At 48.1% G+C, this 16,758-nt stretch overlaps 1 protein-coding gene across 1 annotated transcript in view; it reads left to right on the top strand.

Annotated features, from left to right (window-relative positions):
• The window catches only part of Helq (helicase, POLQ like), a 43,148-nt gene extending 27,315 nt beyond the window's left edge, over window positions 1-15,833 (top strand). The window contains 7 exon segments of the mRNA XM_032916061.1: window positions 1,843-2,062; window positions 4,621-4,778; window positions 6,121-6,219; window positions 9,068-9,241; window positions 11,285-11,398; window positions 12,930-13,064; window positions 15,367-15,833. Of these exon segments, the coding sequence (XP_032771952.1) occupies window positions 1,843-2,062; window positions 4,621-4,778; window positions 6,121-6,219; window positions 9,068-9,241; window positions 11,285-11,398; window positions 12,930-13,064; window positions 15,367-15,504 (1,038 nt within the window). The 3' untranslated portion in view covers window positions 15,505-15,833.
• Window positions 15,834-16,758: the final 925 nt, after the last annotated feature.

Raw genomic sequence — 16,758 nt, 5'->3', positions numbered from 1 at the left:
AAAAGAAAAAAAAAAAGAGCCCTAAAAAGTCAGGGCTCACACCGTGCTTCACATTTGATTTAACATCAATAAATATTTTAACAAATTTGACTGTGGACATATCCAAGGGTAGACAGAGACTGGCCTAGGTTTAAATCATGGCCAAGCGTTCCAGAGAGGAGTGAAAAGGAGTGGGAAGATGACTTGAAGAAGGTGGACAGGTCAGGCAGAGGCACTCCCTGTGCCTCCTCTACCCGACCGTGGGCCCCTTCAGCCATCAGAAAGAGCTGCACTAGTTACATCCTGTGACTGTTGAGACACCGTGACCAAGACAGCTTTCAGAAGAAAGAGTTCGTTTGAGCTCACGGTTCCAGAGGGTTAGGTCCATCGTGGTGGACACAGGTTGCAACTGGTAGCCAACGTGACCCCTGGAGCTGGAGGCCGAGAGCACACATCTCAAACAGCAAGCAGGAGGCAGAGGCTCAGGATGGGAATGGGGTGGGGCATTTAAACCTTCAAAGCCCACCCCCAGGAATACATCCTCCCGCAAGGCCCCACTCAGACAGCACTGCCACCCAGAGACAAATGCCTGAGACTCTGGAGAACACCTCATTCAAATCCCCACGGAGGCCAAAGTACATTAATGATCCACAAACTGAACGTCAGCTGGAGAATATCTTATAAGTGCATTTGAGCTTGGATATCAAGAATGATTGTTAATAAAAGGAAAGAGAAGCAATACAAAAATGAATGCTCCATAATATTTTTATTATCCCTTATATTGGTTTAATATAAAATGACTACTTAAATATTCCCGTTGAAGCATAATCAGAATTGTAAGAGAGAGCTATTGATCCATCCGGTTTTTAATATAGCATGCTGATGTTGGTGAAATTGACTAATAAAAGTGCATTCTAACTCTGGGCGTTTAACTCCTGAATACCAAGTGCAGGGTCTTAGCATCGCTGCCGTCGGTGGTAAATAACAAACAGATGGGTGGGGAGGAGACGTGTAAGGACAGGGAAAATTGCAGAGCCCAGACAGAAGAGGGAGACTGATCGATCGCTAGCTAACCCTTCTGCCAAGCAGCACCTTGCCCAGTGCTGGCACACTGGATCCCCTCAGCTGTGTTTCCATGTTTCTCTTTTCTGTTTAATGCGGGTTTTAGGGCTAAAGCATGCTCCGTGGGTAGGTAGAAGCGGGTGAAGAGAGGGTTCCAAAAGGAGTCCGGGTGGAATTGGGGGTCTGCTGGAGAGGTTGAACAGAGCACAGCTTTGGAAAGCATAAAAACAAAACAGCACTTTGGGGCGTGAGGATGGCCCATGGGTTAAGACTGTTCTTACAGTGATCCCACTCACAGTTCCCAGATCCCCACCAGGTAATTTCTAACCATCCCTAACTCCAGCTCCAAGGGGATCCAACACCGCTGTCATCCCCAAGCACTGATGTGCGTGTGCCTCACACACACACGCATGCAACTAGAATAATAAAATAGGAGCCAAGGTGGTGGTGCACATCTTCAATCCCAGCACTCCGGAGGCAGAGGCAAGTGGATCTTTGTGAGTTCAAGGCCAGCGTGGTCTACAGAGTGAGTTGAGGACAGTGAGCACTGCACAAGAGAAGCCCCGTCTTAAAACAAAGCGAAGCTAATAATAGTAATAATGATAAAATAAATCTTTTTGGAAATGTGTATAAAAAGCATGAATGTGATAACCGTCTTTTCCTTCGCTGTTTTTCCTGTTCATTTTTAATTCTGTAGATTTCATGCTAAGTTTTTCTTCAGATAGCTTCAGGATATGAACATGAATAATCCTGTTCCGTGAACTAAGAAAGCTGTCCCAGTGATGTCCTGAATTCTTTCAGATTGCAGAGAGTCTCGGGGACATATATCAGTTCATGAATGGCACGCTTTTTGGCGTCCAGCAAAAGACTTTACTGAGAGAGAAAAGCCTCTGGGAAGTTACTGTCGGCGCACTTGAACACCTAACAGAGAAAGGGCTTCTACAGAAAGACAGCCACGGCAGCTCCGAGGAGTCACGCTGTCACTTCCGTATTACCAAACTGGGGCAAGCTTCTTTTAAGGGTAAGTTTACCTAAATCTCAGTATTTTCTAAGGGAATGCATTGGAAACAATAGAAGTTAAGTAATTTTCTTGCTTTAAATTGGATTTATGATTTCATATTACAAGCTTGAATTGTAAGTTATTGCACGAGTAGATAAAGATGGCCTTGCTTCCTACCCGCTCCCTCCCTCAGCACACACAGCCACACGGCCTACCGTCTTCCCTGGGGTAACACCTGCCTGTGTGTTCTACTTCAGTTCACACTCCATGCTGTAAACAGGTTTAAATTTTTGTTTTAAACAAATAATTCTTGCTGTTCTGGAACTTGCTTTTTGCTTAATCTATAGATTCTATCTGTCTTAGGGTTTTACTGCTGTGAGCAGATACCATGACCAAGGCAAGTCTTATAAGGACAACAGTTAATTGGGGCTGGCTTACAGGGTCAGAGGTTCAGTCCATTATCATCAACGCGGGAGCATGGCAGCATCCAGGCAGGCCTGGTGCAGGAGGAGCTGAGAGTTCCACATCTTCATCTGAAGGCTGCTAGCAGAAGACTGACTTCCAGGAAACTAGGATGAGGGTCTTAAAGCCCACGCCCACAGTGACACTCTTATTCCAACAAGACCACACCTTCAAATAGTGCCACTACGTGGGCCAAGCATATTCAAACTGTGACAGTATCTGAATAGAGAATATTGGTTAATTTATTTATTTTGCTTTTTTAAGACAGGGTTTCTCTGTGTAGCTTAGTTTTCCTGGAAGAATTTATTTCTTAATGAGTAATTTCCTTCTGAAAAATATCTGTTCTTAAAAAAAAAAAAATCTTTGGTTAGAGAGATGTCTCATTCAGTAAAATCAGTCAGTAAAATCATAAAGACCAACCTGAGTTGAGATTCCCAGCACCCACATAAAAGACCAGGCATGGTGGTGTGGGTCTGTGATCCCAGCAGGAGGGAGGTGGGGACAGCTGGGGCCTTGGAGCTTGCTGGCCACCCGGCCAAGCCAAATAGTGAGTTCTTGGTTCAGCCAAAGAGTAGTGTGGGATGACTGAAGACCTTTACTTCAGCCCTGGCCTTCACTCCATCCTCCTGCACACATGTATGCACATACACACACACACACACACACACACACACACACACACACACACACACACACACACACACGGAGGAAGGGAGGGGGGGAGGAGGAAGGAGAGAGAGACAGAGACAGAGAGAGAGAGAGAGACAGAGAGAGACAGAGAGAGACAGAGAGAGAAACATTGTCCTGAGAACTCAGGATTATGTTATCAGAACTCCATACATCTGTCCCATTCCACTCCTGGGAACTCCCAGTGTTCCCAGTTCAGGATCTGTTCTTCCAGACACATCCGGCCACCACATAAAATGTCAGCGATTCACATACCACATACATCACAGCGGTTCAGAAAGATCGGATCTAATGGTGGTAGCCACCTCCTCAGTGTTTGCACAAGGCCAGCCTGTCCCTGGCAGGTGGCTCCTGACTGTATTTTTCTGTACAGACACATGTGTGTCTATGTTCCTCAACCACTTTTTCATGGAATCATGCCCATTTATAAAATACCATGAACCCAAGGCATCACACGTGTTAGACGGGCACAGTGCCCCTGAGCTACGTCCCCAGCACTCTGTTTTTGAATCTGGGTTTCACTCAGTTGACCAAGCTGGCCGGTCTCCTGTAGTCCAGGCAGACCTTGAGCACACAGTCCTCCTGCCTCAGCCTCTAAGTAGCTGAGATCAAATGTGGGCTCACACTAAGAGTCCAGGCCCATGGTCCTTTTATGCTGTATTCATCCATAATAGGGCTGGAACATAAATTATTTAACCATCTTTGTATTTATGAACATTTCATTGCTTGTGATTCTTCTGAGAATAAATAGCTACGTGACTTATAAACAGAGGGTGTCTATTTATTTTGAGTACACATTGAAATGGTTTGCTTCTTGTTGTTGTTGTTTTTTTGTTTTTTTTGTTTTTTTGCCAGATTACCAAAAATAGAGTAGTTGTATCACAACTGTCTAAAATTTGATGCATGCTATTAAGATAACCTCCAAAACTGTTACAAATAAGGGAGCCTGAGGAATTCCTGGTAGGGTCTGACTTAGGGCTGGACCGTGTGCAGGTGAGGAGCCCCTCAGCAAACAAGAGTAGCAAACAAGTCTGTTATCTCGGTCTACAAAGTGTTCTTTTCATGGCATTAGCACACCTCAGTGCAAACACACCAGTATTTAATATCTTTGCATATTTCACACATATTCACATTGTTTAAGAACTATCCCAGTTAACAAAGCCCAAACGTTCACTGTATATTTTCTTATTTGTGACACAGTTGTGGTTGCTCTGTTGTCTCTTAAAGCTGAGGAAATTAAAACTCCGTGAGGTTAAATATCCTTGCTCAAATTTAAACTAATGGGAACAGGGCTTGGCCACTGGGTCTCACGCAGGTCGGTCTGGCCCCCCAGGCCTGCTGTGTAGCTGTGATGGGGACAGACATGCCCAGCACAGCTGACTGGGACTGTGCCCAGCACTTCCTGGATTTGTGTTTTTGTGTTTCTTTAGGGGCCATTGACTTGACCTATTGTGACACTCTGTACAGAGACTTGAAGAAAGGTCTGGAAGGACTCGTACTGGAAAGCCTTCTTCATCTGGTCTACCTAACCACGCCCTATGACCTCGCCGCTCAGTCTGAGCCTGACTGGATGGTGTACTTCAGGCAGGTGAGAGGACGGGACTTTTCAGCTTAGGCTTGGTTGGCCGTGTGTCACGTGACTTGGTGCATTTGGAATTGGGCCTGGTGTCTTTCAGAGTTTCTTTCTTTCCATGCTGAGGCTGCTGTGTGTGAACTGTACGAACTGTGGGTCCTAACGTGACATCAGCATATATGTCCATCAGGTTTTGAAAAATACTTTCTGTGTATGGAGTCGGAGGTCAGGCTGAGGTGTCACTCCTCCGGAGCCATCCACCTTGGTTTTGGGGACAGGATCTCCCACTGGGACCCGGAGCCCACACTTAGTCTAGGCGAGTGAGCTCCGGGGGCCTGCCTGACCCTGACTCGGTGTGGAGATCACAGGACAGGCCTCCCCGCCGGGCTTTTTACGTGGTTCCAGGACGGCCAGTGCCCGTGCACCTTCCTAACTTAGCCTCTCAGCCCACAAAGCGTGTACTTCACAGCCAGTCACACAGGAGAGCTGGCGCTGTGTGTGAGAGTAACAAACACATCAGGATGTTTTCTATCAACAGTCCACCTAAGTGAACGAAGGCACAGGATCCCATTAGGCAGAAATGGCGGCTCGTCTCCCCACGCCCCCTAAGCTTTAAAGATGGAACCCAGAGCCTCGTGTATAAAGTGTGTGCTCCACCCTGGATCCACACCCTCAAGTCCCCAGTCCACCGCTTCCTAACCTCGGGAAGTTAATTTAATTCTTTTAAAAAAAGATTTATTTATTCTATGTATATGAGTACAGTAGCTGTCTTCAGACACACCAGAAGAGGGCATCGGATCCCATTACAGATGGTTGGGAGCCACCATGTGGTTGCTGGGAATTGAACTCAGGACCTCTGGAAGAGCAGTCGGTGCTCTTAACCACTGAGCCCTCTCTCCAGCCCAGGAAATTAACTTCCATAGTGTCATTTTTAAGTCCTCTATGGCACAGTTACCTTTAGACCCTTCCACTTCTAGCTCACTGTACTATTAAACACAGTCACGGTCCATAAAAGGCGCTCATGACCTTGTCGTCATGCATGGTTATGTGCTACCCTGTGGTGGAGACGTTTTCTGAGAGACATGGTAAGGCAAGCTCACCACCACGTGCCTGTACAGCCACACAGCTGAGCTGTCATCTGGCCATGTAGCTATGAAGCCACCATCACATTAGCCTGGTGTTGACGAAACAGTGCTCTGCTTATGATGACAATTTTGTAAAATTCACAAACGTCGTGGGCTTTTCTTATCCTTTGAAATTATGAAGATGTGACCTCAGAATTAACACTGGTGTTGGCTGGAATGAGACTTTTAACGCTGCAGTTGTAGTTTTCATTGTTTATTCCTTCTCTACGTAGTTTAGTCAACTCAGCCCAGCAGAGCAAAGTGTGGCTGCTCTTCTTGGAATCTCCGAAAGCTTTATTGGGAAAAAGGCGTCAGGACAAGCCGTCAGAAAGGTGCCGTATCGCTGTGACTTTCTACGTAATGTCACTCGGGAAAATGACTCCTTACATCCTCTCCTCCACTGGCCTGATCGCTTTGTTTCCCAGCACCGGGGAGGCAGAGGCAGGAGGATCTCTGTGAGTTCAAGGCCAGCCTGGTCTACACAGAGAGTTCCAGGCAAGACAGAACTACACAGTGAGACCCTGTCTTTAAAAAAAGAAAAAAATCAACCCCCTCTCTCACATTAGTCTGTTAGGTTTATTTTATAAAACATTTGTACGGTATCATATAACTGTGTATGTAAATTGATTTGAAATGTTTTATGATATACATTATGCATACAGGTGTATATATGATGTGTGTCTGTGTATGTGTGTGTAGTATGTGTGTGTGTAGTGTGTTTGTGTGTGTGTGTGGTGTGTGTGTGTGTGTGTGTGTGTGTGTGTGTGTGTGTGTGTGTGTGTGTGTGTGTGGTGTGTGTGTGTGTGTGTGTGTGTGTGTGTGTGTGTGGTGTGTGTGTGTGTGTGTGTGTGTGTGTGTGTGTGTGTGTGTGTGTGTGTGTGTGTGTGTGTGTGTGTGTGTGTGGTGTGTGTGTGGTGTGTGTGTGTGGTGTGTGTGTGTGTGTGTGTGTGTGTGTGTGTGGTGTGTGTGTGTGTGTGTGTGTGTGTGTGTGTGTGTGTGTGTGTGTGTGTGTGTGTGTGTGGTGTGTGTGTGTGTGTGTGTGTGTGTGTGTGTGTGTGTGTGTGTGTGTGTGTGTGTGTGTAGTGTGTGTGTGTGTGTGTGTGTGTGTGTGTGTGTGTGTGTGTGTGTGTGTGTGTGTGTGTGTGTGTGTGTGTGTGTGTGTGTGTTGATGAAACCAGATACTAGGCTGGGGCACCCGAGCACTCTGCCACTAAGTGTCCATCCCTTAAAGAAGCCAATATGGTTCCCAAAAACTATGAGCTGTCCGACTTGAGTGTGTGTGTGCACGCACATGCATAATATGTATGTGTTGTGTTTGTGTCACAGCACTGATGTGGAGGTCCAAGAACAGCTTCGTGGAGTTGGCGCCCCCACCCCACCCCCGCCTTTCCACGGCTCAGGTGCTCGCACAGTGCTTTAAACCACGGAGCCATCTCAGCAGCCCCCACCTCTTCTTACTGACATCCTTACAAAGGCTTGAGATGGTCATCAAGACATCTGTCCTGCCGTGTGATAATTCTACCGTTTTTCCTGGCTTTGGAATTACATTCTAAGCAAAGTCTACATTAACTCAATTTATAGTTAATGGTAAAAGTGCATTAAAAATGCCAAATTAAAATGCTGTCTTTGCCTACCCAGAGTTCAATATACTTTTTCAGCTTAATGCTTCTAAAAGGATGGTCCATTATATACATGCTGAATCTGTAATTCAGAATCCACTGATACATAGCCTTTTATCTCAAATTCTTTTCATATCTTATTTATGTTTTCATTTTCAGACAGGGACTTGCTGTGTAACTCAGGTCTAGGTTTCCTACTCAGAGTGCTAGGAGTAGAGGCATACCGCCATGCCGACCAGTGAGGCATTCTCCTCTTGCAAGTCCGTCTGTGAAATTGTTTCTCACGTCACCTTGATCCTAGTGACGAGATGCTTTGCACATGAGCACTAGCACCACAGGCAAAAGCCGACGCACATACCAGAAACTGCCAGCCATGGGAAGTCTTTTCCTACTTCTCTGTTTCAGCTTGGAGAACACTGTGATTATCATGACCGCGGGGAAACCATAGCATATTTCTTTGCAGTTTATAGTCTAGACAAGCTTACCATTTAGCCTTTTTGTCTAACGTCCATTCACATGCAAATGCAGTGCACTTACAGCAGAGTCACTGGAGGGCTCCGTCCAGCCGAGTATGGACCCACACTAAGTACTGTGTGGTGTCCACCCTTCAGGAGCCCATACCGGTTCAGACTTGAGAGCCTGGTCCTGAGTCTCTTATTTTAGGCATATTTAAGCACGGCACAATTTGGTAAAATTTTTCCTGGTGATAAGTAACTTAATCCTATGTGCATCAAAGGGCTTTGTGAAATACATGTAACATCTTCCATTAAGATAGGTCCTGTGGATTGACTGAGAAAACAAGCCCATGGGAAGACAAAGGTCCCTGAGTGTTAAGCACATCACCCCCAGCCTCCTAGGTGTAGAAGAGACCTACACCTCCTCCCGGGAAGGAACAACCGAGTATCAGCACTCCTGGTTCCTACTGCTTAGCTGTGAGCACAGGGGCCTCCATGCCTAACTCTAACGCTCACTCTAACGCTGCTGGAAACAGACACTACCAACTGGGCGGGCGGCTGAACTGAAGCCCAGCTTCAGTCAGGGTAGAGCACACCCTTAGCATATGTGAGGCCCGGCCCAACTCCTCACAGTCCTGGAGGCTCCACTGGCTTCTTGGGTAGGCTACAAGGTGAAGCCTCCCTTGCTCCCTCCTAGTTGTGTGGTCGAGCTTGGCAGCTCCTTGGCTCACAAGTGCATCTCTCGAGCTGGAGCCTCGCTTTTCATTGACTTCTGTGTCTCCTTGTCCTGTCCTCATTTATGAAGATTGCAGTCAGCAAGTTCCGGACCCGTGGTAAATCCTGGCTGGCATTATTTGCAGGTCCTGAACTAACCTCATCTGCAAAGGCCCTCGTCCCAAGTCGTCACAGTTTGAGTGCCAGGTGCCGGCCTTGAGCATTGTGCAGGGCTCTCCTCCCTCCCCAGAACAGCGAGTGTCCTTACACTGGGAACACCTGACCTTGTCTCCTCCGGGGCTGGCAAGTGCACGTGGAGCCAGGGGCCTCTGTTCCCCTCTGTCCTTGCCGCTCAGCCTCACCCTCTTACAGCTCCTTTTGTGTCTTCCTAGAAGGTGGACAAGAACGCTGTCAACAGGCTCTATCTGTCTTTTGTGCTTTATTCCTTGCTGAAAGAGACCAACGTTTGGAGCGTGTCTGAGAGATTTAACATGCCCCGGGGATACATACAGAACCTGCTTATGGGAGCTGCCTCGTTCTCGTCCTGTGTGTTACATTTCTGTGAGGTAATCAATTAACCATCGTCTCCTCGATTAACTGCTGGTAAACTTGCCTCTCTCCTCCCTGCCGAGTCACCGTGCTCTGTGAAGGACACAGATTTATTTAGAGCCTTTCTTCACTTCTGCCTTTTACCCGAGGGCCGTGTGCACTCATGGGGATGATGCAGAAACCCCTGAGTCAGCTAAAACACTTCAGCAGTGGGCAGTGCAGAGCCCGCCTGTCCTCGGGGCCTGGGCCGATGGCGCCAGCTTATCCCTTACAGCCTGGCTTGTGTGTGATGACTCAGGGGTGATGGGGGTCCATCAGCAGCCACGTGACTGCTCAGTCCCACGTCTTCCGGACAGCCACAGCGACATACACGTTTACTTCTAGTGTCGGGCAGGCAGCCCTACGTCAAACACAGGGCTCTACATGATAGGCGTAGGTGTATATGAATGATGATAAATTAATATAATAAATATCTTATATATCTATATGGCAGCCTCTGCCTCCCAAGCGCTGGAATTAAAAGTGTGCACCACCACACCCAGCTCACCAGCTTTTAGTTTCAATTTTCTTCCCTATCTTAAACCTCTGTAGTCTATGATTGTGAATAATTCATTGTACTGTATGTGCCAATGAAGGGTGTTGGTGACTTTTTCCTCTAATTCTGTTCTCTGTTCAGCAGCTGTGTTGGTGGGGGTGACTTTTAACCAGGATTAGTAGTGAGAACGCAGTGAAGTTTCTCCCATGTGGTGGGAGGCCCACACGAGGCCCACACGAGGTCGTGCAGCACCGGCTGTGGTGGTTGTGCTGGAGGCTCTCACACCGCTGTCAGTGCAAACGTGACTCAGGGTCTCTCAGGGAGCCTGGAGCGCACACTCTGGCTGCACACCATGTACACGCACACCGTGTGGGTTACAGGCATGTGTCGCCGAGCTGCACACGGCTTTTCTGTGGGTGCTGAAGCTCGTGCTTTACCCAGAGCCAGGGCCCCGGGCCTCACAGATAGACCTTACACAGACAAGTTGACATGATAGCCTCTGAGCCATGCGTCATGCTTGAGTCATATTTCCTGTTCTCATAGCGTAAGTGTTCTGTTGAATACCATGTGGCATTCGATTCTGTCCTTATTTAATACTTTGTCTCTGGGTTAACTTTCTCAAGTAAAACCTGTTTATAGTCCCTCAACAAACAAAACTGTACAGACACTTCCTGAAATCTTGATTAGAAATAACTTTATTTTCTTCTTTTAAGATTTATTTATTATATGAGTACACATCGCTGTCTTCAGACACACCAGAAGAGGGCCTCGGATCCCATTATAGATGGTTGTGAGCCACCATGTGGTTGCAGGGAATTGAACTCAGGACCTCTAGAAGAGCAGTCGGTGCTCTTAACCGCTGAGCCCTCGCTCCAGCCCAACTTTATTTTCACAATGTTCAGTCCTTTTCCCTCCTCCAAAAGCTGGTTCATCAAGCTCCCGTGGTCCCCGTGCTCTCCGGCAGCTGTGAGGGTCAACCTTACTGCTGGCCTATCCAAGTGACAAAGACTCAGGAGTAACTTACGTGACCAGTGTGTAACTTACATGACCAGTGTGTAACTTACGTGACCAGTGTGTAACTTACATGACCAGTGTGTAACTTACATGACCAGTGTGTAACTTACATGACCAGTGTGTAACTTACGTGACCAGTGTGTTACTTACGTGACCAGTGTGTAACTTACGTGACCAGTGTGTAACTTACATGACCAGTGTGTAACTTACGTGACCAGTGTGTAACTTACGTGACCAGTGTGTAACTTACGTGACCAGTGTGTAACTTACATGACCAGTATGTAACTTAGGTGACCAGTGTGTAACTTACATGACCAGTGTGTTACTTACGTGACCGGTGTGTTACTTACGTGACCGGTGTGTAACTTACATGACCAGTGTGTTACTTACGTGACCGGTGTGTAACTTACATGACCAGTGTGTTACTTACGTGACCAGTGTGTTACTTACGTGACCAGTGTGTAACTTTCCTAAGTAGATCGACTTACACTGATCATCCTTGTTTGCTCAGGAGCTGGAGGAGTTTTGGGTTTACAAGGCCCTGTTGACGGAACTCATCAAGAAGCTGACGTACTGCGTGAAGGCGGAGCTAATCCCTCTCATGGAGGTGACAGGGGTCTTAGAGGTCAGCCTCACCCTGCCTCCCTGACCGAGTTCATGTCTCCTAACAGAAAAGTCAAGTTGTACCATTTCTGATGTGTTGTTACTGTGTGATAGGTTCTAGAGAGAGTCCTGCAGTTCCAGGTCCTGAGGGTGAGCCCCCAGCAGTTCCCGGCTGCTGCTGAAAGCCTGGGGTTCCTGGGGAGCTGCTGATCCTCATGCTGAAGACTGAAGAAGCTGGGTTTCAGCAGCATCGGGGAATGGTGGCAGCCGCTGCAGGGTAGATGCAGTCAGCACCAGAGCCAGGATGGGCGTGTGTGCGGGATGACCTGTGCACTGTGGAAAAGCATCTAGCTCAGTGTAGGCCGGGTGGCCAGGCAGGGAGGACAGGCGGGAAGATCACCACCCAGACTCCGGAAGGCAGGCGGGTGTGCGAAACTGAGGAGAAGTAACCAGCCACACGGCAGACATAGAGTAGTGTGACGGGGGTTGATAGAAGTTAAAAGCTAGTTAGGAGCAAGCCTAAACTAAGGCCATAGCGCTGTTAGTTATAGTGTCTGTGTCACTCGGGAACAAGGGAGGCATAGAGGAGCCCCTTTCTTCACATGGGCAGGCAGAGCGGCCCTACCCCTGCTTCCCTCAGACTGACTAACTTCCTTGCTTCCCTTCCCTTCCCTTCCTTCCTTCCCTTCCCTTCCCTTCCCTTCCCTTCCCTTCCCTTCCCTTCCCTTCCCTTCCTTCCTTCCTTCCTTCTTCTTTCCTTCTTTCCTTCTTTCTTTCGTTTGTTTCCCAAAACAGGGTTTCTCTTTATAGCCCTGGATGTCCTTGAATTCTCACTTCAGACCGGGCTGGCCTCAGTCAGACTCCGCCTGCCTCGGCCTCTGAGTGCTGGGGTTAAAGGAGCCCAGCTCCCCTCCGACCTCTCTGCCTGGGCTGCTGGCAGACCATAGAAAGAGCCACCTACTCTAGGGTCGTCCCCTTCAGGCGGTCCTTCCAGACCATCCAGACAGGAGGCTCCCAGACAGGAGGCTCCGCTGATCCAGGTCAGACCAGCTGGAAGTCGTTGTTAAATAAGATGTACCATGCCTCCCTGGAAGCCATTGCTTTTGAGACGTGGATACAGAGGAATATGTCGGTTATGAAAACTTGGGCTGGACGGCAGGAAGGTCATTTACATTCTCTAAGACGATGGGAAGAAAGGATCCTCTGTTGTCAGCTTTTTGTTGGCAACACTCCATCAACTTCAGTCCTTTCTGTCTTCAGTTTTTCATTCTACTCAGGAAACGTGCACACACAGACACACGCGCACACGCGCACACACCCGTGCCATCTCCCAAGTGCCTAACTGGGCTCCCGTTCCTGGTCTTGCCCGGCAGCTGACGCACACTGTGTGGAAAGCCGCCCTCGGCAGATTAGCCTCCCAAACATCCCCACTGTGCTGCAGACCCTGCTGGTCATCTCTTCACACTACATTACTCTCTCTGTCCCTCTCTGTTGTGTGTGGGGTTTTAATAATCCCAAATACTCATAGTATTTCTTTTTCTTTAATACTTTAGGGTCGAGCAAAACAGTTATACAGCGCAGGTTACAGAAGTGTCGTGCACTTAGCCAATGCCAACCCAGAAGTGCTGGTGAAGACAATTGATCATCTGTCCAGACGCCAAGCCAAGCAGATTGTTTCCTCAGCCAAGGTGAGCTAGCCTGGCAGGTATGCCGTAGCACCATGATCAGATATCTGAGTCAAGCATGTCACGTGTAATAGTTTATGGTTACAAAAACATGTACGCAGGGCTGGAGAAGTGGCTCAGTGGTCAGCACCGGCTGCTCTTCCAGAGGTCCCAGGCCCAATTCCCAGCAACCGCATGGCAGCTCACGGCACTCTGTACTCTAGTTCTAGGGGATCTGATGCCCTTTTCCAACCTCAGGGCACTGCACACACACAGGGTGCACAGATATGCGTCAGCAAACATCCACGCTCAAAACAAAATTAAAACAAAACAAAAGGACCTGTGTCCTCAGATTTCACAGGCAGACAGACAGACACCCTAAAAGTTCATGCTGTCTTGATGTTTTATTGAAGCCTGGGGGCCGGGCAGTCCCACAGCTTTTCCGCTGCCTCCTCACGGAAGTCCTCTCTTCAGTGCGCCCACCTCATCTTCCCGCCTGCAGGCTCCTTCACCAACAGGGAGCACTGCCAAGACCGCTGCAGTGCGTCGAGGTTAAATTTTACCTCTCGAGATTCCTACCACCGCTCCTGCGTGCTGCCCGCTGGAGCCGGCCGGTTCTTTCTGACTGTAGTTTTCATACTTTCGCAGCAGGGGTTTCTCTTTTCTATGCTGAGCTCTGTAACTTCAGGCTGTTCGCTGCCTTCAGTCCTCTCTTCAGTCCTCTTTTCAGGGTCGCCGTTGTGCTCCTGTTCGTGTGGGTGAAGCCTTTACAGCAATTTGGGGTTATGTCCTTGGTCACAACTGTATAAATGGCTCAGCTCTTTAAAACTTCATTGTTGCCACACTGTGCTGGCTGGTCTTGTGTCAACCTGACTCACAGCTAGAGTTAGCTCAGTGGAGAAAATGCCTCCGGAAGATCGGCTGTTTCACGTTTTCTTAATTAGCAGTTGTTGGGGGAGGGCCCAGCCCATTTGGGTGGTCACGTCCCTGGGCTGGTGGTCCAGCAAGCAGGCTGAGTAAACGGGTAAGCAGCACCCTCCATGGCCTCCACATCAGCTCCTGCCTCCAGGTCCCTGCCCTGTGTGAGTTCCTGCCCTGACTCCCTGCAGTGGTGGACAGCAGTGTGGAAGTGTGAGGGACAGCAGTGTGGAAGTGTGAGCCCCAAACCTCAGTTGCTTTTTGGCCCTGCTGTTCTGTTACAGCATTAGAACCCTAACTAAGAGAGTTAGTCACATACATGAAGCAGAATTGCTTTAAAAAAACCCTCTTTCTCATGTTTTTGAGTGGTGCTCATATATGAGCGTTGCCTAACTTGATCTTTGTAGTGATCTATGATGGAGACATTTTGAGTGGTTACAGATACAGCGTTCTGTATGCTGTGTCCCAGCAGACAAGGTGTTCTTGGATGGGTAGGAATGCCCCTGCCTCTGCTCCTGCCTGAGAGAACTAAAGGCAGCCCAGCACACAGGCTGTGCACTGTGCGTAGGAACACTTTCTTCCTTCTGTGCTGCTTTGGAAATTAACCCTATTTCCAGGCCTGGCAAAGTGCATATTTCTTACCTTGACACAGGAATATCACAAAGTTGAAGCCATCCTAGACTACGTAGGGAAATCCTACCTCAAAAACTATAGGAAGAGGGGGCTGGAGAGATGGCTCAGTGGTTAGAGCACTGGCTGCTCTTCCAGAGGACTTGGGTTCATGCTCCCTCCCGAACCCGTACGGCATCACAACACCTGTAACTCCAGTCTCAGCAATTTGGGCAACTCTTCTGGCTTCCAGGAACCATGGTGTGTACACGTACATGCAGACAAAACACCCCTACACGTTAGCTAATTAATTAACTAATTTAAACAAAAAATACAGGAGGGGAAACGACAGGCAGGGGAGGGGTAACGGATCCGCGCCGTTCACTGGAGGGGCCTTAGAACTTCGTCTGCAGCACTGATGGGCTTTTAAAGCACGCTAAATCAGTCTGCAGAGCTGATTAAATGCATGCTGGGGAGAACAGTTTCAAGAGCTAATTAAATTTTTGCAAAATTTTCTGAAATTTTATAGGTTATAAATTAAGTGTAAGTGCCTGAGTGGAGCGTGGGAAAGCGCTTTGTGTGTGGTACACTGAACGCTGTGATCGGCTGAAACGGTTTTTACGGAATTCCTCGGCTTCGTTCACTGAAACACTGGTTCTAAAGTGGGCGTTTTCAGTCTCACGGTTTTAGTTCTGGCGTTAGGTATCAGTGTGTCAGGACTCGGGTTTCTAGCAGACATAAAACGCTGGCAGCTCCGTAGCCTGGAACATCTGGCCTCATGACTGCGTTTTAATTGCAGATGCTGCTGCATGAGAAGGCAGAGGCGTTGCAGGAAGAAGCAGAAGAGTTGCTGAAATTGCCTGCTGACCTCCCTGGGCTGGGGGGTCCCGGCTCTGAAAGGGCAGGAAGCCATGCTGGGGACTCGACTCTGCACTAGGGCGTTGCTGAGATGCCTCAGGCCCTGTGTTAAAGCCTCAGTGCCTCCAAGAAAGCAAGGGCTGGAGGGGTGTGACGTGCATGGCGGTAAGCTGTATTCCAGCACTTGGGAGGCAGAGGGGGATGGTGAGTGTCAAAGGACAGCTTCAGCTACTCAGAGTTGGAGGCTAGCCTGGGCTACATAAGTCCCTCTCAGAAAGCAAAACTCCGTGCAGCTGTCTGATGTATGTTTTTTAATTTGACTTATTTATTATATATGTATTATTGAAAATCCCCTGTGTAAGTGAAATCTATTTTAATTATACATTAAAACCCGTGGATGAACTTTTAGAAGGCAGCCTGGATGATTAAGTCTGCGACCGCCGCTATCTGCTGAGCCGTCCGCTGATAGCACATTTCTTCCTGTACATTGTTTTCCTGCTCGGGACGTCCTCAGCATCCCACCGGGCCTTCTGGTGAGGTCTTTCCCCAGTGTCTTGTTCTTGCTAACATGTACTGACTGACATGTGCTGACACATGCTGACACCTGCTCACATGTGCTGTCACATGGTGACTCCTGCTGGTGTGCTGACACATGCTTATACATGCTGATTCATGCTGACACATGCTGATACATGCTGACACCTGCTGTGATGCTGTGTTGTAAACTCAGCTTTCACCCTCATTTCTCTGATCAGTTTGCACCAAAGTTACCAGAACCCTGTGTGTCCTAACTGATGCAGTTATTACCACTATATGAAAATGTTAATATACTTCTAGTACCAAATCAAATACTCAAACCCTACTCTATGAAGTTACTCCATACTCATCCATGTAGCCCTCTCAGGGTGCTCCTCGCTGTAAGTATTACGGATTTTTTCTTTTTGTTACTATTTCAAGAGTGTCTGACGTTTTTACTAATCACATTCGTGTGCCACCAAGCATCCACCACAGATCACAGAGCAAGAATGTCCGTGGGGAAGAACCACATTAACAATTTGAAGAATCTATGTTTATAAACTTTATTATTGAAAAAAACAACTTGCAAATACTTACACCAAAAATAACCAGAACAAAATCTTTTCATGAATCTCTCAAGTACAAGGTTTCCTTTATCAGAACTGTAGTGAAAAAGGACTAATCTAGGACCCCTGAGAGACTCAGTGGTCAGGAGCACCGGCCGCTCCTGCAGAGGACTCACGTGGCAGCTCACAGCCACCCGTAACCGACCCCAGGGGATCCACTCCCCCATTCTGGTCTCCACTCACTGTGGTGC

This window comes from Rattus rattus, chromosome 11, assembly GCF_011064425.1.
Source record: "Rattus rattus isolate New Zealand chromosome 11, Rrattus_CSIRO_v1, whole genome shotgun sequence".
In the NCBI taxonomy this organism is placed as follows: Eukaryota; Metazoa; Chordata; class Mammalia; order Rodentia; family Muridae; genus Rattus; species Rattus rattus.
This window is presented reverse-complemented; position numbering and strand designations above follow the sequence as displayed.